Raw genomic sequence first — 25,716 nt, 5'->3', positions numbered from 1 at the left:
ACATGTTGTTGAGTCGCAAAACTCGTGTCTGACTCTTGAGACCACATGGACTGTAGCCCATCAGGCTCCTCTGTCCATGGGATTCTCCAGGCAAGAACACTGGAGTGGGTTCTGCCTTCTCCAAGGGAGTTTCCCAACCCAGGGACCTTCATCTCCTGCACTGGAAGGCAGATTCTTTACTGCTGAGCCACCAGGGAAGCACCATGTTTCATATACACCCTACCGTATTTAAAATAAACAACCAACAAGGACCTACTGTATTAAAAAATGGAGGGGGGCAAGACAATGTTACAAATGAGATGAGACTGGTCGTGTGTTGATAATTCTTGAAGCTAACCGATGGACTCACGGGGACTTATTACATTACTCCTTCCACTTTAGTGTATGTTTGAAATTTTCCAAAATGAAAACAATTTTTTAAAAATCCTGTTTCATAACATTATGCCTTATCACCTATATTCTGGCAAGAGTTTGCTTAAACTCTGCTGACTCTCCAATGCTTGCAGAAAAATGACCAAATTCCTTCATACAGAATTCAAAGCTCTATCCTGTGGCATGGTGCAAGAATTCCACCCTCAACCTACATTCCGGTCACTACCACACAGCCTTCACCAAATTCTCTCTTACACTTTTGTGCCTCCAAACATTTGCTGGTATGATCCTTTCTGTAACTCCAGATGACACACAGCAATTTATTCTGCAAAGCTCACCCCATTAATTCTTTGGTGAAGCTTTTCCAAAACCTGCCACTACTCCTACCAACACCACCCTAAGCCCCTGCGGAGGACAAATCCTTTTCTCTGCTTGGCAGCCACTTTTGAAAAAAATTATTTATTTTAATTGGAGGATAATTACTTTGCAACACTATGATGGTTTCTGCCATACATCAGTATGAACTGGCCGTAAGCATGCATGTGTCCCCTCCATTCGGAACCCCATCCCACCGCCCTCCCCACCAAATCCCTCCCAGTTGTCACAGGGCACAGGCTTTGGGTGCCCTGCTTCATACATCAAACTCGCACTGGTTATCTGTTTTACATATGGGCATGTATATATTTCAGTGCTATTCTCTCAAATCATCCCACCCTCTACTTCTCCCACTGAATCCAAAAGTCTGTTCTTTACACCTGTGTCTCTCCTGGCAGCTATTTTTATTAAAACATTTTTCTCCGTCAGTAAAAGGAAATTAGGGCTTCCCTGATAGTCCAGTTGGTAAAGAATCCGCCTGCAACGCAGGAGGCCGCAATGCCATTGCTGGGTCAGGAAGATCCTCTGGAGAAGGGATAGGCTACCCACTCCAGTATCTAGGGCTTCCCTGTGGCTCAGCTGGTAAAGAATCCACCTGTGATGCGGGAGACCTGGGTTTGATCCCTGGGTTGGGAAGATCCCTTGGAAAAGGGAAAGGCTACCCACTCTAGTATTCTGGCCTGGAGAATTCCATGGCTTGTATAGTCCATGGGGTTGCAAAGAGTCGTACACGGCTGAGCAACTTTCACTTCCACGAGGAAACTGATATTATTAGTCTGTCTTCTCCTTTGTGAAACTGCCTGAGACTCCCTTATGATTGCTGTTCTTATTCTGCCTCTTCTTGGTGAACTTTGTAAGACTCCCATACCCAGAGTTAAGCACTGCCTTCGCTGCCCAACCCTGCCCCTGGTGTGTAATTCCCCTCCAGCAGACAACACAGCACCCACCCCTGGCGTTATTTATCTTTTAACTACCTGCACTATTAGACCCTGTGCTCCTTGAGGACAACATCTCATTCATCATTGTATTCCCAGGGCCTAGTCAGCACCTGATACACAGTAGGTGTTCAATAAATGGTATCAAATTAATAAAATACAATTGCTTTCGGCCAAATCAGAAATTAAAAAAAGTAACATTCAGCTTATATATGTTTTTTTAGCATTCAGGCAGAAACTTTCCTCTCCGGTGATTAAACAACTGCAAACAAAAGTGGACTGGCAGAAATGAAAGGGACTTAAGCAACCAAGGATGCCGGAGGAGGCACACTTTTGGCGAGGGAAGAGACAGGCCCTTTAAACACTGAATGATTTCCTCGCCTTAGCTCCAGGAGGCCTATTTTCACAGCAGACACTGCTGCTATAAGGAATGCTTTGCTAACCTTCAAAAAGATAATTCCTAATAAAACTGCTTCCTTGCTTCCACTGAGACAGATAAATGTCCATTTTTTGCTTAGAAATTTCCTTAGAGAACAGTCGACTGGGAACATAACAGCTACACGTATTTTTAACATCAATTAATTATACAAAAAAATTTAATATATATAATTTTCAATAAAAAGAACATAAACCAGAATTAAATGTGACATGATGTTACAAAATTACTGTATTCTAACATGCCTGATCTATATCACAAGAAAATATGCATCTGTGCAACATGCATATTAGATAAACTTTTTCCATGTGTTCGTGATTTAACTTCTGGGTGGCATATATCAGAAACAGCAAAATGAAGAGACTAGGATATAAAATTTACTGTAAATATGAGGGAAGATATGGGAGGATGCAGAGTACAGTTAATTCAGGAAACATTTGAAATACAAAAGGCATAACGATGCACTGCGTAATGCCACTGCAAATTCAAGGCTTTCCAGTGCAATTCACTCACTGAACTGAACAAACGTTCAGTAAGGATATCACTGCACTTATCTTAAAAAGAAAAATGTCATGTAACTATGCCTAATTGGTTGTTCTGTTTTCTACAAAAACAATTGCTAAAAGAACTTCAACAGACATTAACACTACTTCCATTGAACACGTGGAGGTTAAAAAATTTTTTTTTAACAAAAGTGTATCTCAGGCTATAAACATTTTGAGAACCATAAACTACTTTAAAAGAAAAATAAATATGTGATTACATTTTGACATTAAAAGAAAAAATCTTCATTTCCTAATGATAAATGCGACACACATACAAGGGGCTTCCCAGGTGGCGCTACCGGTAAAGAACCTGCCTGCCCGTGCAGGAGACACAAGAGATGTGGGTTCGATCCCTGGGTTGGGAAGATCCCCTGGAGGAGGGCAAGGCAACCCACTCCAGTATCCTCTCCTGGAGAATCCCACGGACGGAGGAGCCTGGCGGGCTATGGTCCAGAGGGCTGCGGAGAGTCGGACAGGACTGAAGCGACAGCAGGCATGCACACACATGATGAGAATCATACATCACCTGTGCACACTGTTCATAAAAGTGTTACCTGCTCTCGTTCTCACAGGGAGATCACCTATGCTTAGTAGAATACGCAAATACTGGCTTTTATATTAAAAATTTACTACGAAAAAGGTGGCATGAAGATTTCTATTGCTGAAAGCGTATCTTCTCCTTCAAGCCTCTTAACTCTTCTTTTTGTAATATAAAAGCTAATTTGGGTAATGGATATAAGAATAGACATATATAATAGATGCTATCTCTTACTCCTTTTCTTCAGTTTTGAGAAAAACCTCTTCACAACCCAGTTTCAAGCAGTGGTTTCGTTATAGCTGTGTTTTCTTAGTAGAAGCCAATTAAATTGTTTTAGAAAGTAAGCAGATATTAATTCATAACAGGGTTTCTAATTGGCCACAATTATTAACTCATCCTGATCAAAAAACAGTTTTAAATTATTTGTTACTAAAACTTTTTACTTTGCATGTTATAGAAGGCTTCTTTACCTGCAGATGGCTGGAAAACATTCCTGAAGACCTTTCTTTTTAACTAAAGATCCTTCAAGGCAGTACATAATGATGTCCATAACCTTTACAGAAAAGATACAAATTTAAAATTAGTTTCAAATATGTAATTTTCCATAATTTAAATTATTAACTTAGGCCTCATCTGCATGAAAATTCTCATAATTTTATTTTCATATTTACTTTAAAATTATAGTACATTTACTAAAACTATTAATAGTATACTTACTTTATACAATAGGCTATCCTTTGTCTTATCCGTGAAAATCATTTTTTAAAGAGAGCACACAGTAAAATAAAGAAACCAGACTTGTTTACTTGAAAGGCATTTCATATTTTTATATATAGGATAGGTAGCTTTTATTCAAGCACACTCTATGTTCTATTTATAATGAAAGATACCAAAGAGATTATAACCTTTAAAAATTATTCTAATATTCATTCAATTTACCATTCAATTTCATGTGAATGGTAAATGGACATAACAATCATTCTGATGTTTGAGGAAATTTAAATAAACTCTTCAGACATTATACAAAAGTTTATTCACTTTAGTTACCTTTCTTTCTTTTCAGAGGTGTTGGAAATAAAGATGCTGATTTATATTACTACTCTAGAATACTTAATTTAGGCTATGAATATATCATATAAAACAGAATATTCTCAGGACTTCCCTGGTGTTCCAGTGGTTAGGACTCCACGCTCCCAATGCAGGGAGTCCGGGTTCCATCCCTGGTCAGGGGACCAGATTCCATGTGCTGCAACTAAAGAACCTATGTGCAGTAACTAGGAGCTGGTGCAATTAAATATTTAAAAGGAAAAAAAAAAGGCAAAAAACCAGAATATTCTTACCTCCACAAGAAGATCCACGACATCTGTGGGCATCTTTTCAATAAGAATTTCAATGACTCTCAGAATTTCCCCTTTTGCCCGGGCAAGAGTGGTGGTGTGCATATTCTGTTGAGACTGGGTGTTTGCGGCGAGAGCAGTGTGTCTGTGCACCTAGAAAACATTTCCAGGCTGTAGATAAGGTCGAGGCCTCACAGACTTTACATTTCCAGTGGCTGGGTTATTTTTCACTTACTCATACAGTAGAAAGAAAAGTCAACAAGAACAAACGTCTTGCGGGTGGGTCAGGAAACACTTCATTGCAAAAGAAAGTGCTTAGTACAATAAACACTCAGTATGTATTTCCCAATGGGAGTTTAGTTCCTGGGTATTATATGAGACTTGAACTGATTGCGACATTTTTAAAAAGAGACAAACTGAAGTTTTGTGAATTTGGTATATTTAGCATTGAGGTGGGTAGCAATTAGGGGACTGTTGTTGATGTTTAGTCGCTAAGTCGTGTCCAACTCTTTATGCAACCCCATGAACTGTACCTGCCAGGGTCCTCTGTCCCTGGGATTTCCCAGGCCAGAGTACCGGAGTAGGTTGCCAACTCCTTATCCAGGGGTCATCTGAACCCAGGGATGGAACTTGTGTCTCCTGCATTGGCAGGTGAATTCTTTATCAATGAGGAAATGGCAACCCACTCCAGTATTCTTGCTGGGAAAATCCCAGGGAGAGAGGAACCTGGAGGGCTACAGTCCACGGGGTCGCAAAAGAGTCAGATGTGACTGAGCACCTGAGCATACACGCTCCTGACTAACACTTCCTCAGTCTGGATACCATGTCCACACTATGAAAGTATCACAACATGGTTAATCGGCTACACTCCAGTATAAAATAAAATGTTTAAAAAAATAAAATAAAAATACTCATATGTAAGTGGTGAAAATTAAGTTCAAAACACAATTAATATAGAATACTTGCTTATTCTCTTTAAAGAGGCAGTTTAAGGTCTGGTATTTATAGGACTTGTATCTGAGTGGGACTGACGTAAGGCTTATTTATATATTCAATATTATTATCTCTGCATATTCCACTGATATGAAACACTGGTTTAAAAATTCCAGGTCAAATAAATCTGTTCATTGATACACATATATACTTTATAAAAATATATACTATCTATAAAATATAAAATATTTTAAATACAGTGGACTCTCAGTGTAACACTACTCACGACTAGAAAACATAGCCCCTCAGTCTGCAAATCCATTTTAGATGTGAATTCAAAGTCCCACTGCCTCATAGAAACTCAATCTGCTATTAGGCCCTACCTTTCTCCCTTCTAGCTATATGTGTGTGTGTTAGCTGCTCAGTCGCGTCTGACTCTTTGCAACCCCATGGACTATATAGCCTGCCAGGCTCCTCTGTCCATGAAATTCTCCAGGCAAGAATACTGGAGTGGGCTGCCATTTCCTTCTAGCTATATTCACATCAGAAATTTTTGCTGCACGCCTATTAAGGATGGCTCTGGGGCAGACATAGGCCCAATAGGTTGTAGGTTATCAGGGCAGGCTCAGAGGTATTTATTTAGCATTTTAAAAATTCATCATAGCTACAGGAAAAAGAACTCAGGCAGAGGCCATGCCCTGCGGACACCGAGTCTGCACATTACTCATGCTGAAACGGAAGAAACCTTTAAAGAAAATTTAGGAGCTTATCTCCCTTGCCTTCTCTCCTACTACTAAGACCTACAGGAAAGACTCTATAATTGGTTCATTGTTCTTTACTAGTTTTTCAGTTAGCTGTAGCCAATTAGTTAGAACACTAAGAATGTGGGAATCAATTGGCATTCAAGTCTTTATCTGTGACATGCCATAGGAAAAACAATTAGCAAGTTTATGACTTACATTTTTGTTTACTGTTGGAGAGCCAGTGTTAAATAAGTTCAGTTTTGATTACAGGTAGATACCGTGGATACCTTTAATAGATTTTAATTTGAACAAGTCTGCTATATTTCAGATTGAGAAATCGCTGGCAAATATTTGCAAGTGAATTAACTTTGAGAACAGAAATGAATGCAAAAGCCCAAGTAACGAATGCGCCGCCATGGAATTCAGCATGTGTGCACACAGGTATGTATGCACTCATCCCAGCACTAAATTATTAACTTGCATTGTTCCAGAACAAACTGGAAGGATTATCTATGCATATGGAACCTCGGATGACAATGAGAACTCATTCCTCTGAATGAGAAGTTGGAGCCCACTGAGAAGTTGCTCTCACCTCTTTGGCGATGGTGGTGATGAAGGCGGGTGGTCTGGCCGTGGCAATGAGGGAGAGGGCATGCCGAGCGGAGCGGGCGGAGTCGGCGGCAGGGCTCAAAGGCAGCCCCACTGTGATGCTAAACAGGGATCAGAAAAAACGGGAAAAGAGAAAAGAAGCATTAGAAATATAGACTGAAAAGATTAGACACAGCTTATAATGTCAGTTCAAGGTCAATGGGAGCACTCAAACAGTTAGAATATAATGGACTTCCAACAATGAGCGGTGATTAGAAGTCAGGGTGTTCTGGCATCAAATACAAAATCGAATAATTAACCGTGAAGATTGAAAACAGTATGTGCATCTGTCCAAAATGTTAAAGATGCCTTGTTAACAAATTATCAGGAACTAGCACGGCATACATATCACTGAACTCGGAGTCAGGGAAGAAAGAATATTGCGAAGGGCATTTTCAAGTTTTCTTTTTCGTTGAAAAAGTTAAAGGTAATGTAATTGGCTTATAAGGCCCAGTTAAAAGGTTGTATTTAAGGCCTATATCTGAGAGGAAGCAAAACTCACTCCTGTCCATTAAATTATCAGAACAACTGAAAATGACAAAATTATTTTTTAGTTTGTATTAATATACCCTCAGATGTGCTAGTTTACCTCACACTCAACACTCTCAGAATCAAGTTACTAATTAGCGTGTTCTGCCAATAGTTATTCAGTATTGCTGCAAAAAATTGTTGACAGACACTTATTCTCTCTATAAAGAACAGACACATGGCGTTATACACATACACAGGTATATAGTCCAGGCTATATACAAGAATATGTGCATGATGAAATAAACCTACCTCCTAATAGGACAGTAGTGCTATGTATTTTTTTGCTACTCCAAAAGCATAAAAAATAATGTTTTTCTCTTTGAAAGCTTCCATTATACTTTATATAGACAACTGTGGAAAGTATTAAGACTGTTCATTAAAACATGGTATGTGATCCACACATCATTGTACATAGGGTGTATTTTGTTATTCATTAAGAGACCCGTTAAAGGCTTCTCTCTCTAGTTAAATAACATTGATACTTAAATATCTGTATGAAATTATATTAAGATCTGTCCTGCTCCAATTAAATAAGTTTTTGTGCTTCATGTGTCAACTGACTTACATTTACTAAAAATCTGTAAGAACTTTAGAAATATCTCTGTAATTAATCGATGATTCATTATATTAACTCTTGGTTGAAAATAAAGAGGCATCACATAGGCATTCCCATCACTGTTAAAAGAAAGCAAATCAATTATAGAAAATTCTGCGTATTTTGCTGCAATTGTTACACCGCTTTAATCTTTGGTATTGTACGTGTTTTTACTGTTTCCAAACCGAGGGCAGACACAGAGTAGAAACTCAGAGCAGAGGACGGTGGAGAGCTGTCCTTTGATGTTTACCACAAAAAAGACACACATACTGAATGATGACCAGAAGGGGCCCGCTGTGGGGCGCATCACCCCCAGGGCCAACTCTGAGGCCCTCAGGACCCCACGGGGGCTGGACAGAGAGGGGCTCCGCAGGAAGGCAGTTTCTCCTCTGGACTGAACGTTGCTATTGAGAATAATTCAGGAAAAGGAATGTTCACTACGTGAGTATGTAAGAATGGGTTAGCATAAGAACAGCCATCTTAGAGGCCGGAAAAACCATTTTTACTGAGTATGTGACTTGAGGGAAGAAGAACTAGATAAAACCTGGAAGACAAGTGAATCTTAAGTACCAAGAATGTGGGCGGTTGTGACACTGAAAATTAGGTAAACAGGTCTGATAAGCTTATCTCGTTAGGACACCAGGATTGAGATATGCGCAGCTGTGTGCGTGTACGTATGGAAAATTACTGTGAGTTAGGTAATTTGGAAATATCATGTTCTGAAAATGCTATATAACCCCTTGGCTCTGAGTGCTCGGGGTCCTTGTTGAAACCTGCTGCGTCGGGCAGACACTTGGACCCCAGCTAGCTGGAAATAAACCTCGCTGTGTGTCTTGCATTATCGTGAGTGTCCTCTGTTCCTTTAAGGGAAGGGCAACTCCGGACCCTAACAAGTAGTGTCGGGCTAGACTGCTTGCCAAATTATAGTAAAGTTCAGATCACGATTAGGCTGTTTTAAAAACTTCAAACACCAAACTGATTTCAGATCCTCTAAGATGTTTCGTCAATGTGGATGAGAGGGTGTTGATGACACTGAAATGCACAGTGGTATGTTAACTGACTAATTCTGCTGCCTCTGCGTCACTTCAGTTGTGTCTGACTCTGTGCGACCCCATAGACGGCAGCCCACCAGGCTCCCCTGTCCCTGGGATTCTCCAGGCAAGAACACTGGAGTGGGTTGCCACTTCCTTCTCCAATGCATAAAAGTGAAAAGTGAAAGTGAAGTCGCTCAGTCATGTCTGACTCTTAGCGACCCCATGGACTGCAATCAAACCTAAATTAGCTCCCCTGAACTGAATGAAATCATAGGATGTTGAAGCTGGAAAGACCCCCTAGCAGTCAGCCACGGAGCAGGGGTGGCCCGGCCCGGCTGGGGAGGCGTGCGAGGAGGAGGAAGAACTGGACGTGGACCGAAGGTGGAGGCGGGGCTGCCCTGTGCTACCTCAGGTTCTTCTGCATCTGCCCAACACATCCCTGTAAGGTGGTGATGCCCGCAGTTGACAAAGCAAAAATTAGGTCCAGGGAAGTTCAGTGAGGAGTCGAGGTAACAGCGTAACATCTTTTAGGATAGCCAATCCCTGGAGAAAATAGGTGGGCAGGGGGCGGCTGGAGGACACTGTGCTTAACTGGATGAATGGACTGGTAGCACGGCTAAACTCAGCAGTTCAGGATAACTGGCTAGACTGTATCTAGTGGTATAAGTCACGGACCTTTGCGCTGTGTTATCCTGTGTCAACAGTGGCCTGAAGGAAGATACGGGATGCATGGATATCCACTGGTGTGCAGACAAAGCTGTAACAGAGAGTGACTTACTAAACAGCAGAACAAGGTCTACAAATAGCAGAACGGTGTCTATAAAACGGGTATATTAGAATATTGACTTCACCAGGTTGATGAGAAGAATGAATCAGCTAACAAGGTGCAAAAACATCTAGTCCTGCATCTGAGGTATTGCAGTTGCAACAGATGCTTCTTCTCACCAGAGAAATGGAAACAAAGAAAACAAGATCAGCTTGCTGGTCACTGGTTTCAAGTGAAAGGCTCAGTCATACACCACCCTTCCTCCTGCTCAGCAAATGACCTTGTGAATTTGGGGAAATTGGCAAACTTCTTCCAGGAAGCGAAATGGTAAAGTATGAGGTTAAGAAGAGAAGCTATAGGGTAACAGGGAACGAATCTAACCAAAGACATATCACAGTGCTATCCACTGCATTCCACGGAAGCTGGACCACCCAACAGTTGGTAGAGACGTCGGTGTGTGCATTTGAGGGACGCCCGTCCTCCGTGCCTGGCGGTCTGAGGCCAGGACCTCAGAATGGGGACGCAACTATTGCTCTGAGGTCAGGGCTCTGCAGTGACCCTCAGAGTATCCACTGAGCGTAAGCAGGTGGGTTGTGAGCGTGATAACAGAAAGGAGTCGCCCAGGTAACAGGGGAGGAAGGGGAACCTTGACTCGCCCACCGACAGGCTCTTCAGTGACACTGCTGGAGTCATCTTCCCAGAGCACCAGCTTTATTTCATGGTTAACCTGCTTAAAAACCTCAGCGGGTCTGGGTGCTTAGAAAAATCTTAAACTCCTCGGTTGGAGATTCCAGACCCTCCGTAATCTAGTTTCGCTAATTTATCACTCTGTCATCTGCACGCCCATGCTCCCACGGCCAGACTAATTTCAAAGCTGGTCCCTAAAACTCATTCCTTTCCAGCCGCAGTACTTTGCTAACGCTTCTCCACTACCCTCTTTCCCCACTGGCATCCTCGCCTCCCTCCGCTCTGGTCAACTCTTGTGGAAGCCACATGGTATCCTGCAATGGCTAGAGCACTGGGTGACCATCTACTGAAACCAAAACAACCAACGACAAAACCTGTTTACCCGGGTCCTGAGCGCCGACTCTCATTCCGAATTAGTTTTGTACTGTGAACCAGTACACAGACTGGGACCGTGCCTCCTAATCCCGTGTATCCCCTTCTCCCCCCACCGACATGCCTAGTACAGCCCTTGGTCACAGCAGTAGCTCGATAGCTATGCACTAAATGAAGTTACCTGGTAAATTCAGCAGGAAAAAAAAAAATCACTTAAGCCAGCTATTTGACTGAATTGACCAGGCAGTGAAGTCAAAGTAATTGATCTGGTAGTCCCAACAGACAAAGTCTAATTCTGCATGTAGTTATCTTGAAAGTCAAAAGTGTGCTGGGCGTGTGATATATTATAATGTGAGATTCTAACTGAACAAGGAAGGATCACACTATCAGAGGCTTGAAATGAAAGGAGGTGTCTGTCTTATTCTGGAATCTGTACATAAACACAAAACTCCATCTTTTCACCTGATCCAGCTCATCTGGCTGTTATGCAGATCATCTGTTATATAGGTTTATAGGATGGGTCTTGGTTTCAGTCTTTATTCTGAAAAATATGATATGCCACACTCCCTGTTTTACTCAGCATTTCAGAATATATATCCAATACGAAATACCAGAGATGATAGATATTATAGATAAAAACCATGAAGAGAAAAAGTGTCCACTCAGGTCAAGCTCATTCCTTACCTGACTGCTCATTAATCCTGTTCTAATCCTTACGCCATGGAGGTAAACGCTTTTTAAAAGTTCCATGTAAGACCACTTCAGTTAAACGGCACTTCCTACAATCGTCAGGCTTCCCCATCTATCAAATTAAGGGATACTGTAGGGGAATGCGGACAAGGCAATGGCAGCCCCCTCCAGTACTCCTGCCTGGAGAATCCCAGGGACGGAGGAGCCTGGTAGGCTGCAGTCCATGGGGTCACACAGAGTCAGACACGACTGAGCGACTTCACTTTCCCTTTTCACTTTCACACATTGGAGAAGGAAATGGCAACCCACTCCAGTGTCCTTGCCTGGAGAATCCCAGGGATGGGGGAGCCTGGTGGGCTGCCGTCTATGGTGTCACACGAGTCGGACACGACTGAAGTGACTTAGCAGCAGCAGCAGCAGCAGTAGGGGAATGTTCCAGGGGGAAAAACACTTAAAACTTTCATAGAATAACCTGCAAATCATAGTCAAGATGGTTATGGGCCGAAAGCTTCTGTTTCCCTAAAATTCATATGTTGAAGCCTTAGGACTCATGATGATAGTGTATGGAGCTGGGCTTCTAAGGAGATAATTAGATAAGGCCATGAGGGTGGGGCCCTTGTGATGAGATTAGTGCCCGTAGGAGAGACACAAGAGAGCTTGCCCTGCCTCTCTCTTCCAATCTTGGCCACAAAGAAGTCATGTTAGGACAGAGCAAGATGGCACCGCCTAGAAGCCAAGAGAAGGGACCTCAGAAAGCCTCCAGGACTGCGAAAACTACCTGTCTGCTGTTTTAAGTAACCCAATCTACATGCTTTGTTATGGCAGCCTTGGTGACCTAAGATGAACAGTAGCAGGGCACTGAAAATGCTTCCTCTCTAAAACAAAGACTAAAATTATTTTGTAAAGGCATAATTACATATCATCTGGGAATTCCTTCCTGCCCCTTCCTGGTAAAACAGGTGTATTAACAATTGTCCTACATGTGGTAAGAAGTCAGCAACCCCTCTTTGTCATGTGGGACCTGAATCTGATAAGTCACAGGTGGCACTAATTTCCTAAACTCAAAGGTAGTAATTCCTCCAACAAGTACTTATATTTTAGACATACTTCCTATATGATGTATACATTTACAATGATTAAAATCTATGCCAACATGATTTAGATAAGTGTGTGTATGTGCGTGTGCGTGAGAGGGAGAGTCACTGGGTCGTGTCCAACTCTTTGTGACCCCGTGGACTGTAGCCCGCCAGGCTCCTCTGTCCATGGGATTCTCCAGGCAAGAATACTGGAGTGAGTTGCCATTCCCTTCTCCAGGAGATCTTTCCAACCCAGGGTTTGAATGCAGGTCTCCCGCATCGCAGGCAGATTTAGATAAGTGGTTTCCTCTAATTACAAACTTTCTATTAAAAATAAATGTCATGTGAATAGGAAAAATAACTCAAATGTGGAAGCCTAAAGCACCTCAGTGTTTGTATGATGTGTTCTTTACTCCCTGGCTCTCAAATCTAAAAAACATGCTCCAGATTTGAGTTAAAGTGTCAATTCTCTTTCTCCAACTGTTTCATATCATTCAAAAAGAATCATTCTAATATAAAGCACTTATCTATGCCAAGGTCCGTCTAGTCAAGGCAATGGTTTTTCCCGTGGTCATGTATGGATGTGAGAGTTGGACTGTGAAGAAAGCTGATCGCCGAAGAATCGATGCTTTTGAACTGTGGTGTTGGAGAAGACTCTTGAGAGTCCCTTATACTGCAAGGAGATCCAACCAGTCCATTCTAAAGGAGATCAATCCTGGATGTTCACTGGAGGGACTGATGCTAAAGCTGAAACTCCAATACTTTGGCCACCTCATGAGACGAGTTGACTCACTGGAAAAGACTCTGATGCTGGGAAAGGTTGGGGGCGGGAGGAGAAGGGGACGACGGAGAATGAGATGGCTGGATGGCATCACCGACTCTGTGGACATGAGTTTGAGTGTACTCCGGGAGTTGGTGATGGACAGGGAGGCCTGGCGTGCTGTGATTCATGGGGTCGCGGAGAGTCGGACACGACTGAGCGACTGAACTGAACTGAACTGAACTGATGCCATCAAAGCATGTGTGGTTTCCAGTGATTGTATGTTTCTTTCTCAAAGTCTGGCAACTGTAAATGTTACAGAAAAGCAACGGGCTTGGTGGAGTTCATCCACACCCCTCCATCATAGCAGAATGAGGTGAGAGTCTGGCACTTTCAGCCGCAGGGTTGGCCCTGGTCTGCTGGTCTCCTTCAGGGTAAGGGTCAGCCATGTGAACCAGGGCAACTGGAATCGGGATCACAGAGCTCAGCACGCACAAGAGCACAGGGATCCTTCTGTGCTTCATTATCCAAAAGGGCAGGGTTTTCTACTGTTTCTAACATTTTATCCACACGTTCATGATCATGCTGATCTAAACAACCATGGATTTATAAAAAAGATAATACTGTGTATGTTTCTGTTTTTTTCAGAGCTAGCAAGGGATGGGGCAATGTATGATTTCAATGAGGTGCAGCTTCCATGTTCAGTTAATCAGTTCATCATGAATAAGAAGGCCATAATTATTAATTTTAGAAATTCCTCTCATAAGATTCTACCTGTGGATCACTCATTAAACAAAGGGTGACATAACCATGTGCTATGGGAGCAGTAAAATGAAAACTGGGAGACCTAAGCGATGGTCTTAGCCCTCAGAGGACTGGTGTAACCTCAGATAAGTTGTTTGATTTCTACAACTTACTTCTACTTAATAAATATTAAGGGCAACAGACTGCATGCTACTGAAGAAGAGTTTTGTTTCTGAAATTCTGGGACTTCATTAAATGCTTATTGTAAATGACAATGCAAATCATATAACAGGTGTTTGAATACATAAGAATAAACACATAATACAAGGCCCAAACAGTCAAAGAACTTACTGATATTTAAATGGATCCACTGGAGAAGGGACAGGCTACCCACGCCAGTATTCTTGGGCTTCCCTTGTGTCTCAACTGGTAAAGAATCCTCCTGCAATGCGGGAGACCTGGGTTTGATACCTGGGTTGGGAAGATCCCCTGGAGAAGGGAACAGCTACCCACTCCAATATTCTGGCCTGGAGAACTCCATGGATTGTATAGTCCATGGGGTCGCAGAGTCAGACATGACTGAGAGACTTTCACTTTTAATTTCCAGAAGGCAGAAAATTCTTGATGAAAATGATTTTTATAATCTGAAAACTCCGAGTTGATCCCTTGTAAGTCCTTTTCATGCTGTTGTTGTTGAGTTGCTGAGTTGTCTCCAACTCTTTTACAACCCTGTGGACTGTAGCCCACAAGGCTCCTCTGTCCATGGGATGTCCCAAGGAAGAATACTGGAGTGGGTTGCCATTTCCTCCTCCGGGGGATCTTCCTGACTCAGGGATTGAACCCATGTCTTCTGCACTGGCAGGCAGATTCTTTACTATTGAGCCACCAAGGAAGCCCAAGTTCCTTTTCACAGGTAGTTTTAAGGTGGTTTTAAATTGAGTGCTCCATTGGCCTTTACTTCTCTGGATGTACAGTTTCGACACAGTGGTGGGAGCGTGGCTTTTGGTATCAGTGAGACCTGGGTTTGAACCTCACCTTTTCCACTGACCACACTGTTACTGCGGACAAGAGAAAGCACCTCTCTGAGAGTCATTTCATTATCTTTTGTAATCATTTTTACAGTCTTTTAATAAAGAAAAAGGTAAAACCAATCCTCTCTTTGACCCCAATTCTATTCCCTAGAGATGACCAGGAAGGCAATTATGTTCAAGTTTTTGATGGGAGCATCCAAGGGTTTAAGTTCTGTAAGAAATTAATGAATAAAATTAGCTGAGAAAGAATGGCTCCTTTCACTTTCCTGCGTGTGGAGCTGCTCGCCAGCCTCTCCGGAGAGCACCTGCGCTGTCCTGTCTGTCCCCTCCTCCTTCCACAATCACTGAATCACTGAAATGAAGGCTCAACTGACACTCTTCTTCGGGTGCCGTCTGGGTGCCCCGCTGTGATTTATCGGCCACGCTCTGAACGTCCATGTCATGTACTCTCCTCCCTCCTGTAAGCCCTTCTCTTTCCTGCAGGACTGCAAGGGTCTCATGCTACTCTGTCACTACATGTGGCCCCTAACACTGTCCCGTCCATGGATGCCTGCTTAGTTAATAGACATGGCTTAAAATTTGGCAAAATTTTTGAAAACAGCTGGCTTTATTTTGATTCCAAAGAGGTAAGGCTGTAAAGTCCTATTTTGAAATAAAAAACCTTAATTCTGGGAGAATGCGCGACTTGTCTTGAGCCATATGTAGCTTTCGAGAAGCCCTCTCAGGAGTCCTCCCTTCCAGAGAGTGCTGATGCAGGGGACCGAGGGAAGGACAGGAACTCTCCCATCATGGGTGTCCTTCAGAAGTCGGCAGCAGCCTGAGCGAGCTGCCCTGCCCAGAAGCCCCTCCATACACGCACAAGAATTGGAATAAAGAGGGAGGCACTCTTATATTTTTTTCCCCCTCTCTTTAAAAAGAGAAGACTTGCTTCTTCATAAAGCAAGCTTAAGATCACAGTCAGGAGCACGGTGGCCAGGCACCGTTACCATGCATGCAGTTAACCAGGCACCAGGAGGGTAAGATGCCCACGGGCACCAGGAGGGTAAGATGCTCACGGGCACCAGGAGGTAAGATGCCCAGTCACCTCCGCTGCTCTGCTTTGCTGCATCTCAGTCCTTCTGCAGCCTGTGCCAAGGGTGCCAGGGATGGAACAGGCTATTTTCAATCTAAATCTTGTTACAGATTAATAAGCAAACATTTTCTTGCTTATTATGCTATTTATCATGATGAAAATTACATTGGACTCCTCAAGGCTACATGCTGATACGTTCATTTATTCAGAGCTGTGTGAAGAGAGTTATACTAACCTTCATGACAGAAAAGGATGTAAAAGCAAGATTTAAATTACCTACTGAGAACCCAGCATTGGTGTCTGTGGACATACTCCATGTAGATAAAGCACAGCACATCTTTATGTTTGCTGATATAAGCTTTGTGTGAACTTGTTTAAACACAAAATAAAATATTAAATGGTTAGCCTAAAATAAAAACCTATCACTTCTCCCAGGCAATAAAACAAGACTGCAAAATTATTGAAATTGTGTTTGGACCAGATTTGAAAATAGGCTATAAAATTCTGTCGAAGCGAATTCTGGACAATCAAAAATATTAAAGGCTTCTCAAGGTAACCAGGCAGAGAAGGCAATGGCACCACACTCCAGTACTCTTGCCTGGAAAATCCCATGGACGGAGGAGCCTGGTAGGCTGCAGTCCATGGGGTCGCGAAGAGTCGGACACGACTGAGCGACTTCAGTTTCACTTTTCACTTTCATGCATTGGAGAAGGAAATGGCAACCCACTCCAGTGTTCTTGCCTGGAGAATCCCAGGGATGGGGGTGCCTGGTGGGCTGCTGTCTATGGGGTCGCACAGAGTCGGACACGACTGAAGCGACTTAGCAGTAGCAGCAGCAGCAAGGTAACCAGAAGAGCTGAGGTAACAGCAGTCACTCTGTTGACTCCGTGAAGGTGTCAACCACAGCTGTGGCCAAGGGGAGGATAAAAGATTGAAAACACATGTCAGGCTTTGCACAAAGGCCAGCTGCCTCTTACGACTACTGCCAACTCATGGGCTCATTGTCCCTCCTACTCCTTAAAGTCAATCAAGAACCTTCAGGCCTTCTGTGTTCAGAAATTATCGTGGTTGCCATTATGTGGAAGTGATCATTCTAGAAATGGGTGTCTCTTCAGCTGTTGAATACCAGGACAATGACAACGGTATCACCATTCACAGCCCCTGCCCAACATCAGATGGCAACATCCATCCAATCTCTTAATATGTGCTAAGTGCTCTCCTAAGCACTTGACAAATACGAACTCACCTACCATCAGTCTTACGATGCAGGTGTTTAATTAGCCCCAACTTGTAGATGGAACTGAGGTGAGAGGTGAAATAATTTGCTGAAGGGCGTTGAGCGAGGAGACTCAGAGATGAGGCTTAGGAAGCATGGCAATAGGACAGGAGGTGACGGGGAGGGCAGCTGCTTAGGTTTGAAATGAATTCCCTTCCCCTACTCAGCAATCTCGGGACTTTGAAACGGGGATGCCCAGCCTGAGGACAAAGTCACAACATCCCAGTCGAGCCTTCAGTTGCTGCTCTGGTGACCACTTCTGAGCACAGAGCAGCCAGCAGAGAGACAGGCCCAAAGCATGGATATGAGAGAAGCAGCCATGGAGAAAAGGGCGGAGAACTCTAGCTTTTTTTAAAGATTAATAATGATAAGAATGAAATGTCTTTCACTGAAAAAAAATCAAAAGAGGTGATAACAGTTAAAGCAGACCCGGAAGAAATTGTAGGTTCAGTTCCAGAGCATCACAATAAAGCGAGTGTTGCAATAAAGCGAATCATGTGAATTTTTAGCTTCTCATCAAGCATATAAAAAGTATGTTTATACTACACTGTAGGCTATTAAGGATGCAATATTATTACGTAGTTCTTAAAATGTATATCCCTTAATTTAAAAATACATTATTGCTAAAAAGGTCACAATAGTTACAAAAATAACATCAAAGATTACTGACTTCAGATAACCATAACAAATACAACAACAAAAAAAAGTCTGAAATATCGCTAGAATTACCAAAACAAGACACAGTGTCATGAATGATCAAATGCTGTTGGAAAAATGGTGCCAAAAGACTTCCTTGATGCAGGGTCAGCACAAACATTTGAGTTGTAAAAGGAAAAAAAAAAAAACAAACCACACACACAAAAACCCAGTATCTGCAAAACACAATAAAGCTATGCACAATACAACAAGATCTGCCTGTACACTGAGAAAGGCATCGCGAGACAGATGGGAATTCAAGACTTCCTACCACTAGGACTTCACTCTCACTAGGGATGACTGCACTCGAAAAGCAACAAGAAAACAGATGGGTGATGGCGAGGATGCAGAGAAAACGAACTCCTGCACGCCGCTGGTACACACACGAAGTCGTGTAGCCGCTGCGGAGAACAGCTTGGTGATTCATCTTAACAGGTTATACACAGAATTACCACAGGACCCAGAAAGTCCACTTTCAGGTAATCCACTTAAGAGACATGAAAGTAGCTGTTCAAACAAACACAGCTACAAGAATTTGAATTTTCATAGCAGCTCTATTCACAACAGTGGAATACAGCAGAAACAGCCCAAATGACCGGACAGAGAAATGAAATGTGGTTTATCAATAAAATGGAATGTTGCCTGACCATACGAAGAAACGAAGTACTGAAAAGAGGCTGCAACGTGAACGGATCTTGGAATCATTACGCTAAGGGAAAGAAGTCGGACACAAAAGGCCACACACTATATAACTCCATCTATGTGAAAGGGCCACAACAGGCAGCCTCACAGAGACAGAGGGTCGTCAGGGGCCGCTGCGAGGAGAGAACGGGACGTGACTTCTCAGTGGACGTGGAGTTTCCATCAGGGTGACCACACCTGGGAACCAGGGAGTGCTCACGACGGCGTTACTGTCAGCATAGACACTGTCACTGAACTGTATCCTTTAAGGGGATTCAGTGGTCAATCTCATATTCTATGTGATTTACACCATCAAAACAAAGCAAAACAGACTTCCTCCAGGAGTCAGGAGGCTGGGTTCTCAAGTCAATACTAATGTCTAGCACCGGCCTCAGTTTCATTTTAGGAACTGCCTCGGCTCCTATTCCTTTTCCACTGCTCTCGTCCCCGCTTCCCTGGACCACTGCAACCCCCTGAGGGCAGATCGTCTACTGTGTGCAGATGAAACCTCAGTAAAGTAGGTTTAAAAATTGACATGAGGGCAAACGAGTAATTCCCCCAACAACTGGGCCACGTATTGTATCAGTACAACATTTTGAGCAACCAGATGTACTATTTTCCTTACATAGGATATGTTTATACTATTATTAGCTGATAATATCTCAAAGTGCAATAAAAATAAATTTAAAACTATGTCACAGATAAATCATTCATTGGCTTACAGCTAAATCTCAATTGTATTAAAATTACAGAAACGTATCTCCCTTTCATTGTCTACTTCCAAAATTTCATATATTGAGATACTGGTCTATTTTTTGGCATTTTAAAAATGCCTCCCAAAATTATTTTTATAAATTTAAAAATTATAAAAAAAAACTTATAATCAATGACCTCTGCTAAAACAAAACAAAATCAACAGAAGCCAAATGAACTGAAAATGGAGCACGTACTTGGCAAGTTGTTTCTCGGCATCAGCGCAAAGTTCGAGAAGCCCCATAAGGACAGCAGACACATCCATGTAAGGCTCCCAGACTGTGAAACCACGTCCAATCAGGTCAATGGCTGTTCTGCGGATTGTACTGTGTGGAGGAAGCTTAGGGCTTGGCGGCTGCAGCAGAAGAAATGTCAGAGCCTTACCTAAAATTACAAAACAAAAGAGCAATAAAGTAATTTTCTTTGTGATGCTTTCTTTGAACTATATTTTCAAAATATAAACCACTTTGGATTTACCTTTTTTAATTGAAAAGGGGTTTTGAATAGTAACACTATAAAAGATCTTAAGTTTACAGTTTGTTTAGCCATGTACTTTAAAGAGAGTATCTTTATCTCTTTAAAGAGATATTAAGTGACAACATTTTCTACTAAATTCTAAAGTGCTGTTAATTATATAATAACTATATATAAATAAGTACATATAATTTCAAAACATATCAGTGAGTCTAAACTTCCAAACAGTTTTCTCCCTACTCAGTATTCTGCGAAATGGAGATGGTTTCAAATAATGTAAGATGGTATTTCTTCATCTTTCTTCTGCATCTAACAGAGTTTACATATGATACTTCATCAATAACATGCCTCATCACAGGCAATGATTATCACCAGGCCTGGGAAATGGAGAAGGCACAATGTGTAGCTTTTAAAAATCTCTCCCTAACCCAGGCCAAGCATGTATGTGTCTCTACATTCTCATGTACTGATAGCAGATGATGTCAAGTATATGGTCAGTTCTTTACATAAGTTTGTTATACATCTTTAAAAAATAGCGTAATATTCCTTCTGACTCTGAAGACATGATCTGGATTTTCATCAACACGTATTCCTTTATGTTGGAGAAAGCTAACCACTTGTGTATGTAAACCTGACAGTGTTCAAGCTGCAAAAGCTCATCTACTTCCAAAGGCGTTTTGATAGTAAAAACAAAAATAGCACCAGTGACTGTAAAGAACAAACTGCAACTTAGAAGAAGCTTTTGAATTTGTTTCTGAGGGGAAGAAACAAAACAGTGCAAATCATATCACTGTATAGCATACTCGTTAAAGGGAACAGAGTTTTCAGATTCAACAGAGTATTAATCAGTTTGATAACTTACTAGGGGGTTAGGCTTAGGAAGATACTCAGTGAACCTCAGTTTCCTTATCTGTAAAATGGGGATAATAATAGCTATTGCAAAGGGCCAGAGTGTTCAATGAATTAAAAACATACAGAATGTACTGCCAAGAGCTACATCGGCATGTGTTCCATGAAGGGCAATCAGGGCTCACTCTGAATAACAGGTTGAACTTGTCTGTTTCCAAAATTAAGAACATAGCATATGAAATTTAATTTAATGCACTCAACAAATAAAAGCATTTGCTCACTTTTATGTTGTAGTCAACTGTTAAATGAGAATGAATTGAAATGGGGGTAAATAGAAGGACGGCTTCCCTTTTGGCTTCATGGCAGAGAATCCACCTGCTAGTGCAGGAGACACAAGTTTGATCCCTGGGTCAGGAAGATATCCTGGAGAAGGAAATGGCAACCTACTCAGGTATTCTTGCCTGGGATATTCCATGGACAGAGGAGCCTGGCGGGCTACAGTCCATGGGGTCACAAAGAAAAGAGTCAGACACAACTTTGTGACTAACAACAACACAAAGCAAAGACCCCAACAGCTCTGGCAGGGCAGTTTCTACCATTTGGAGAGGCACCAAGGGAAGCAGAGAGGAACATGACCTATTCAACACAAAAATTTTAAATCTATTAGTAAGTATCTGTTTGTTTTCAATGACCTGTTTTGGAGTTATAAACACATGCAGATGTTAAAATTCCACATCTGTCTCTGACAAGTTATTCCCAACAAAACACATAAATATGAGAAGATAAAGAAGATTTCTAAGTTAAACCTTCTGATTTCTAGCCTTGTTGATTAATAACATGCTTAGACTTGAATGTTACCAGCAATACTGACACTTATGTTCCGAAGATATCTCAGGATTCAAATTTCTGTATCATATATTCTTTCGGTTGATACTAAAGAACCAGATTTTTTTTTAATGGCTTATATGATAATAATAATGAGGGGAAGGTACATTTATTCCGTTTCAACTTGTATTCTGTAATTTAAAGTTTATCTAACTTATGACTCCATATGATTTAGGTGCTATGCAATATGGACCAAGGTGATAAAAAAGTTAAAATTAAGACAATGATAGTACTTTCTCTACTGACAGAAAAAAAAAAAAAACTTGTGACAGAACTTTATGAATTTTAAGTTTATCTCTCAGAACTTTTCTAAAATCTCTGGTACCCAATAAAGGTTGTATTTTAATCTGTACAAGGTGGAATCCAATTTTGTACAAAAGCATACATTAACTTATTTTACATAAGTGCCCCACTGTTCTACAGTCAAAGAACATCACCCTACTGAGTATAAGCAAGGTGGGGAAGGATGCTGCCATCTGCCACTATGACGAGTCTTTTGTAAAAGGCTCTCCCAGTGGCAGCGTTAAGAAGTTTAACAAACTGGCCCGATATTCGTTCAACACTTTTCACAATTTGGATCCAACCCTTCCATCCTAAGATTCCTGTAAAAACTATTTACAGAGTATTGCTACAGTGTACTAAGCACTGGGGAGACAAAAGAGAAGAAAACTTAGTTTTTTCCAAGGAAATTCATTCTAGCTCAGGATACAGGTGAGCAAACAGGCAATCTGAATATATTACGAAGAGTGCAAGACAGAACTTAACAGGGGAACTTAATCTGATCTTAGGGATACAAGAAGGGAAAGGTGAGCTGAATATCCAAACCTAAAGACTAAGTAGCGCTCAGTCACTCACGGGAGAGGAGTTTGGAAAAAAAAAAATACTATAGGAAGAGAGAACAGCAAGTCTAAAGACCAGGGGATGAGAGGGAACACGGCCAGACCAAGCAGTTACACACAGTTCAACAGGGCTGGAAAATTTGTCAGAGGAAAGGGGAAGGGTTGGGGTGATGGGCAAGAGGGAAAAGAGGAGAAAGCGGATGAAACAGAACAGGGAGACATGAGGCAGGACACGCTATTAGAGCTCGATCACAAAGGGCCTTACGAGCCATGCCAAGAGTTTGTTTATTCTGGCGACAATGGGGAACCACCAGAAAGTTCTAACTGAAGGAGAGGTTTGGTTAGATTTTCAGAAAGGGGCAAGACCTGCTGCCTCTTAAATTCTGATCTGCTTATCCCCAGCCAATTGGATAAATTAGAATCACAGCATTTTCAAGTCAAAAAGATCTTAGAAACCAATGATCTATTCCTATGTTTCAGATGAGATAACAGAACTGAGGCTGGCAAGTGGTTAGCTGCAGGCCCCTGTGGCTCAGGCCATGGGCAAGGTGACCAGGATACATCTCCGAACACAACTTACGTCTTTACAACCATGTTAACGGAAGATTAAACAAATGATATGTTTTATCTTTGCTCACACGATGAGAAGGTTGCTATTACTGGTTCAACGGCTATATACAGTTATACCAAGTTATCATTGCCTCAACTCCATTTTTGGAGAAGGAAATGGCAACCCGCTCCAGTGTTCTTGCCTGGAGAATCCCAGGGACGGGGGAGCCTGGTGGGCTGCCGTCTCTGGGGTCACACAGAGTCGGACACGACTGAAGTGACTTAGCAGCAGCAGCAGCAGCAACTCCATTTTAGCTGTGTCATGTCCACTAAACGGTTGATAGCATCCCCAGGACTGCACCCGCCTTCCCAGCAGGAAGAGGCAGAAGGCTGCAGGGCAGAAGGACATGTGTCAGGTAAGTCAAGCCCCCAGTAAAATCTAACTGTATTTCATGGACCGAAATTACATAATAATCCCCCAGTTTAAGGAAGGGTGGGAAGGATGGGAAATGTAGTTTGTTATCCAACCACAATGCCATCTTCAACAGTTCTGAGGCTTTGTTCACATGTGAAAGGAGAATGGGATGCAGTTGTGTGTGTGTGCGTGCGTGCGCACGTGCTCAGTTGCTCATTTGTGTCTGACTCTCTGCCAGTCCATGGACCTAGCCTGCCAGAGTCCTCTGCCCATGGAATTTTCCAGGCAAGAATACTGGAGTGGGTTGCGCTTGGTAGCTGGCAATTTCTGCCAGGTCTTTTCTGCTTCCCTTAGAATGAAATTCCTCTTTTTATGAGAGCAATTATTATCTAAACGTTTAATAAACAACAATACGGCATCTTTGGTATTTATTCCAAAGCCAATTAATTCCAAAATTAGTCCAAAGCTAATTTTATTACTTTTTCACATCTGCTAAATGAGCAAATTCCCTGGGTCATGTGAAATTTTCATTAAAAAACTTTTTTTTTTCCCACATGAGGCTTATCACCATGATTTATAAATTCAGTAAGTACTTAATACATAATTCTTGCTTTGGCAAATACTGAAAATTACTTTATACAGCATGCACCCAGCATGGTCAGTAAAATTATGCACAGAACACAAATTTCCAAGAATCTGCTGCAAACCTGTGTTGGTCTATGTCCAAGTTTCCATGAGTCTCTGGTGAAATGGTAAAAATACAAATAATGTAATGATCGTTTTTTCATAAAGCTAAATTTATTCAGTTTAAAAGAATGCTTATTCTAAGGTTATGTACTTACTACTTTTCTGGTGAATAAATTTTTTTTATATATAAAATGATAAAGATAGTGGTATTTTTTTAATGTTTGCACTCAGCAAAATAAAACAAAGTTATGCTCAGTTCAGTTCAGTTCTAAATACTCCCAAATTTTATTTTTGGAAATTTTACTGGCCCATGATATCAGAGGGCTTTTCAGATGGCTCAGTGGTAAAAGAATCTGTCTGCCAGTGCAGGAGAAGGAAGAGATGCAGCTTCGATCCCTGGGTTGGGAAGATCCACTGGAGTAGGAAATGGCAACCCACTCCAGTATTCTTGCCTGGAGCATTCCATGGACAGAGGAGCCTGGCACGCTACAGTCCATCCAGTTGCAAAAAGTCAGATACAACTGAGCATGCCTGAAAGGATGATCTCAGAAAGTTATGAAAAAAACTGCAGTTTGTACTGTCCTGAGGAACTGCATGGTCCTTCCCCATTTAAGAATCACAGCTGAGAAGTCCCATTACTGGCCACCGGCTTTTCACGGAGACCGCCAAGAGGTTCCTAACTCAACCTGTTACAGGACGGAATTCACATTATTCAAGTCAACCTGCGACCATATTCACGGCAGGGTTATCAGTCTTTCTTACCAGTAAGATGGGTACACAGTACAGACACTGTGGCAGCTTTATGGTGGGAATTAAACAAGTAGCACCCTCCGCCCCACCCCATCACCACTCTGTCTAGCCAAACGTGCAAATGAACTACAAAATGCAGACTGGCTCAGAACCCTGGCAAGAAATCAAATCAAGACAGAGCCCCTTAAAAGCAGAAAGCACTACAAATCCAGCACTGGATAAATCACAATTAACTTAGACCCTCCAGCTGTTGAGAAAGTCATTCCGTAGTGGAGCAGTCCAGAGTAATAACAATAGCTCATATTTTAGTGCTGCTTATCTCAAGCTGATCTCAAGCTGTTTTTGTTAAAAGTGTTCCTACTATAATCTTACCATTTTTTTTAAAGTGCTACAGAGGCACAACGCTGCAAGAAAATATTTACACTTTGCTGTAACAGCACCACGCTAAAAATGAGAAAAGGATTGACACAGAGATAGCAAAATAGAGCCTACGTAAGCTGTGGGTACAGCCATACACTATGGCTAACTTGCTGCTCTGCAAGATGACTGCTGTCCTGTCATGAACTGACCAAGAAAAAATGGTAACTTAAAACATTTTTACCCCATCTGGCTGGTAATGATGACCAGCTCTTTCAAAAGATT

At 41.9% G+C, this 25,716-nt stretch overlaps 1 protein-coding gene across 5 annotated transcripts in view; it reads right to left on the bottom strand.

Annotated features, from left to right (window-relative positions):
* Nucleotides 1-25,716, bottom strand: part of WDR7 (WD repeat domain 7) — a 345,084-nt gene that overhangs the window by 80,313 nt on the left and 239,055 nt on the right. For all 5 annotated transcript variants that reach the window (XM_055417429.2, XM_055417428.2, XM_055417427.2 and 2 more), the window contains 4 exons: nucleotides 19,824-20,010; nucleotides 6,807-6,924; nucleotides 4,542-4,691; nucleotides 3,672-3,754 (listed from right to left, as the gene is read on the bottom strand). In XM_055417429.2, coding sequence (XP_055273404.1) covers nucleotides 3,672-3,754; nucleotides 4,542-4,691; nucleotides 6,807-6,924; nucleotides 19,824-20,010 — 538 coding nt within the window. The remainder of the gene's footprint in view (nucleotides 1-3,671; nucleotides 3,755-4,541; nucleotides 4,692-6,806; nucleotides 6,925-19,823; nucleotides 20,011-25,716) is intronic.

This window comes from Moschus berezovskii, chromosome 28 (genome assembly GCF_049115385.1).
Source record: "Moschus berezovskii isolate FMDL1 chromosome 28, NW_MosBer_1.0, whole genome shotgun sequence".
Classification (NCBI taxonomy): Eukaryota; Metazoa; Chordata; class Mammalia; order Artiodactyla; family Moschidae; genus Moschus; species Moschus berezovskii.
Note: the sequence above shows the minus strand (reverse complement) of the source record. Positions and strands in the feature narration are given on the sequence as shown.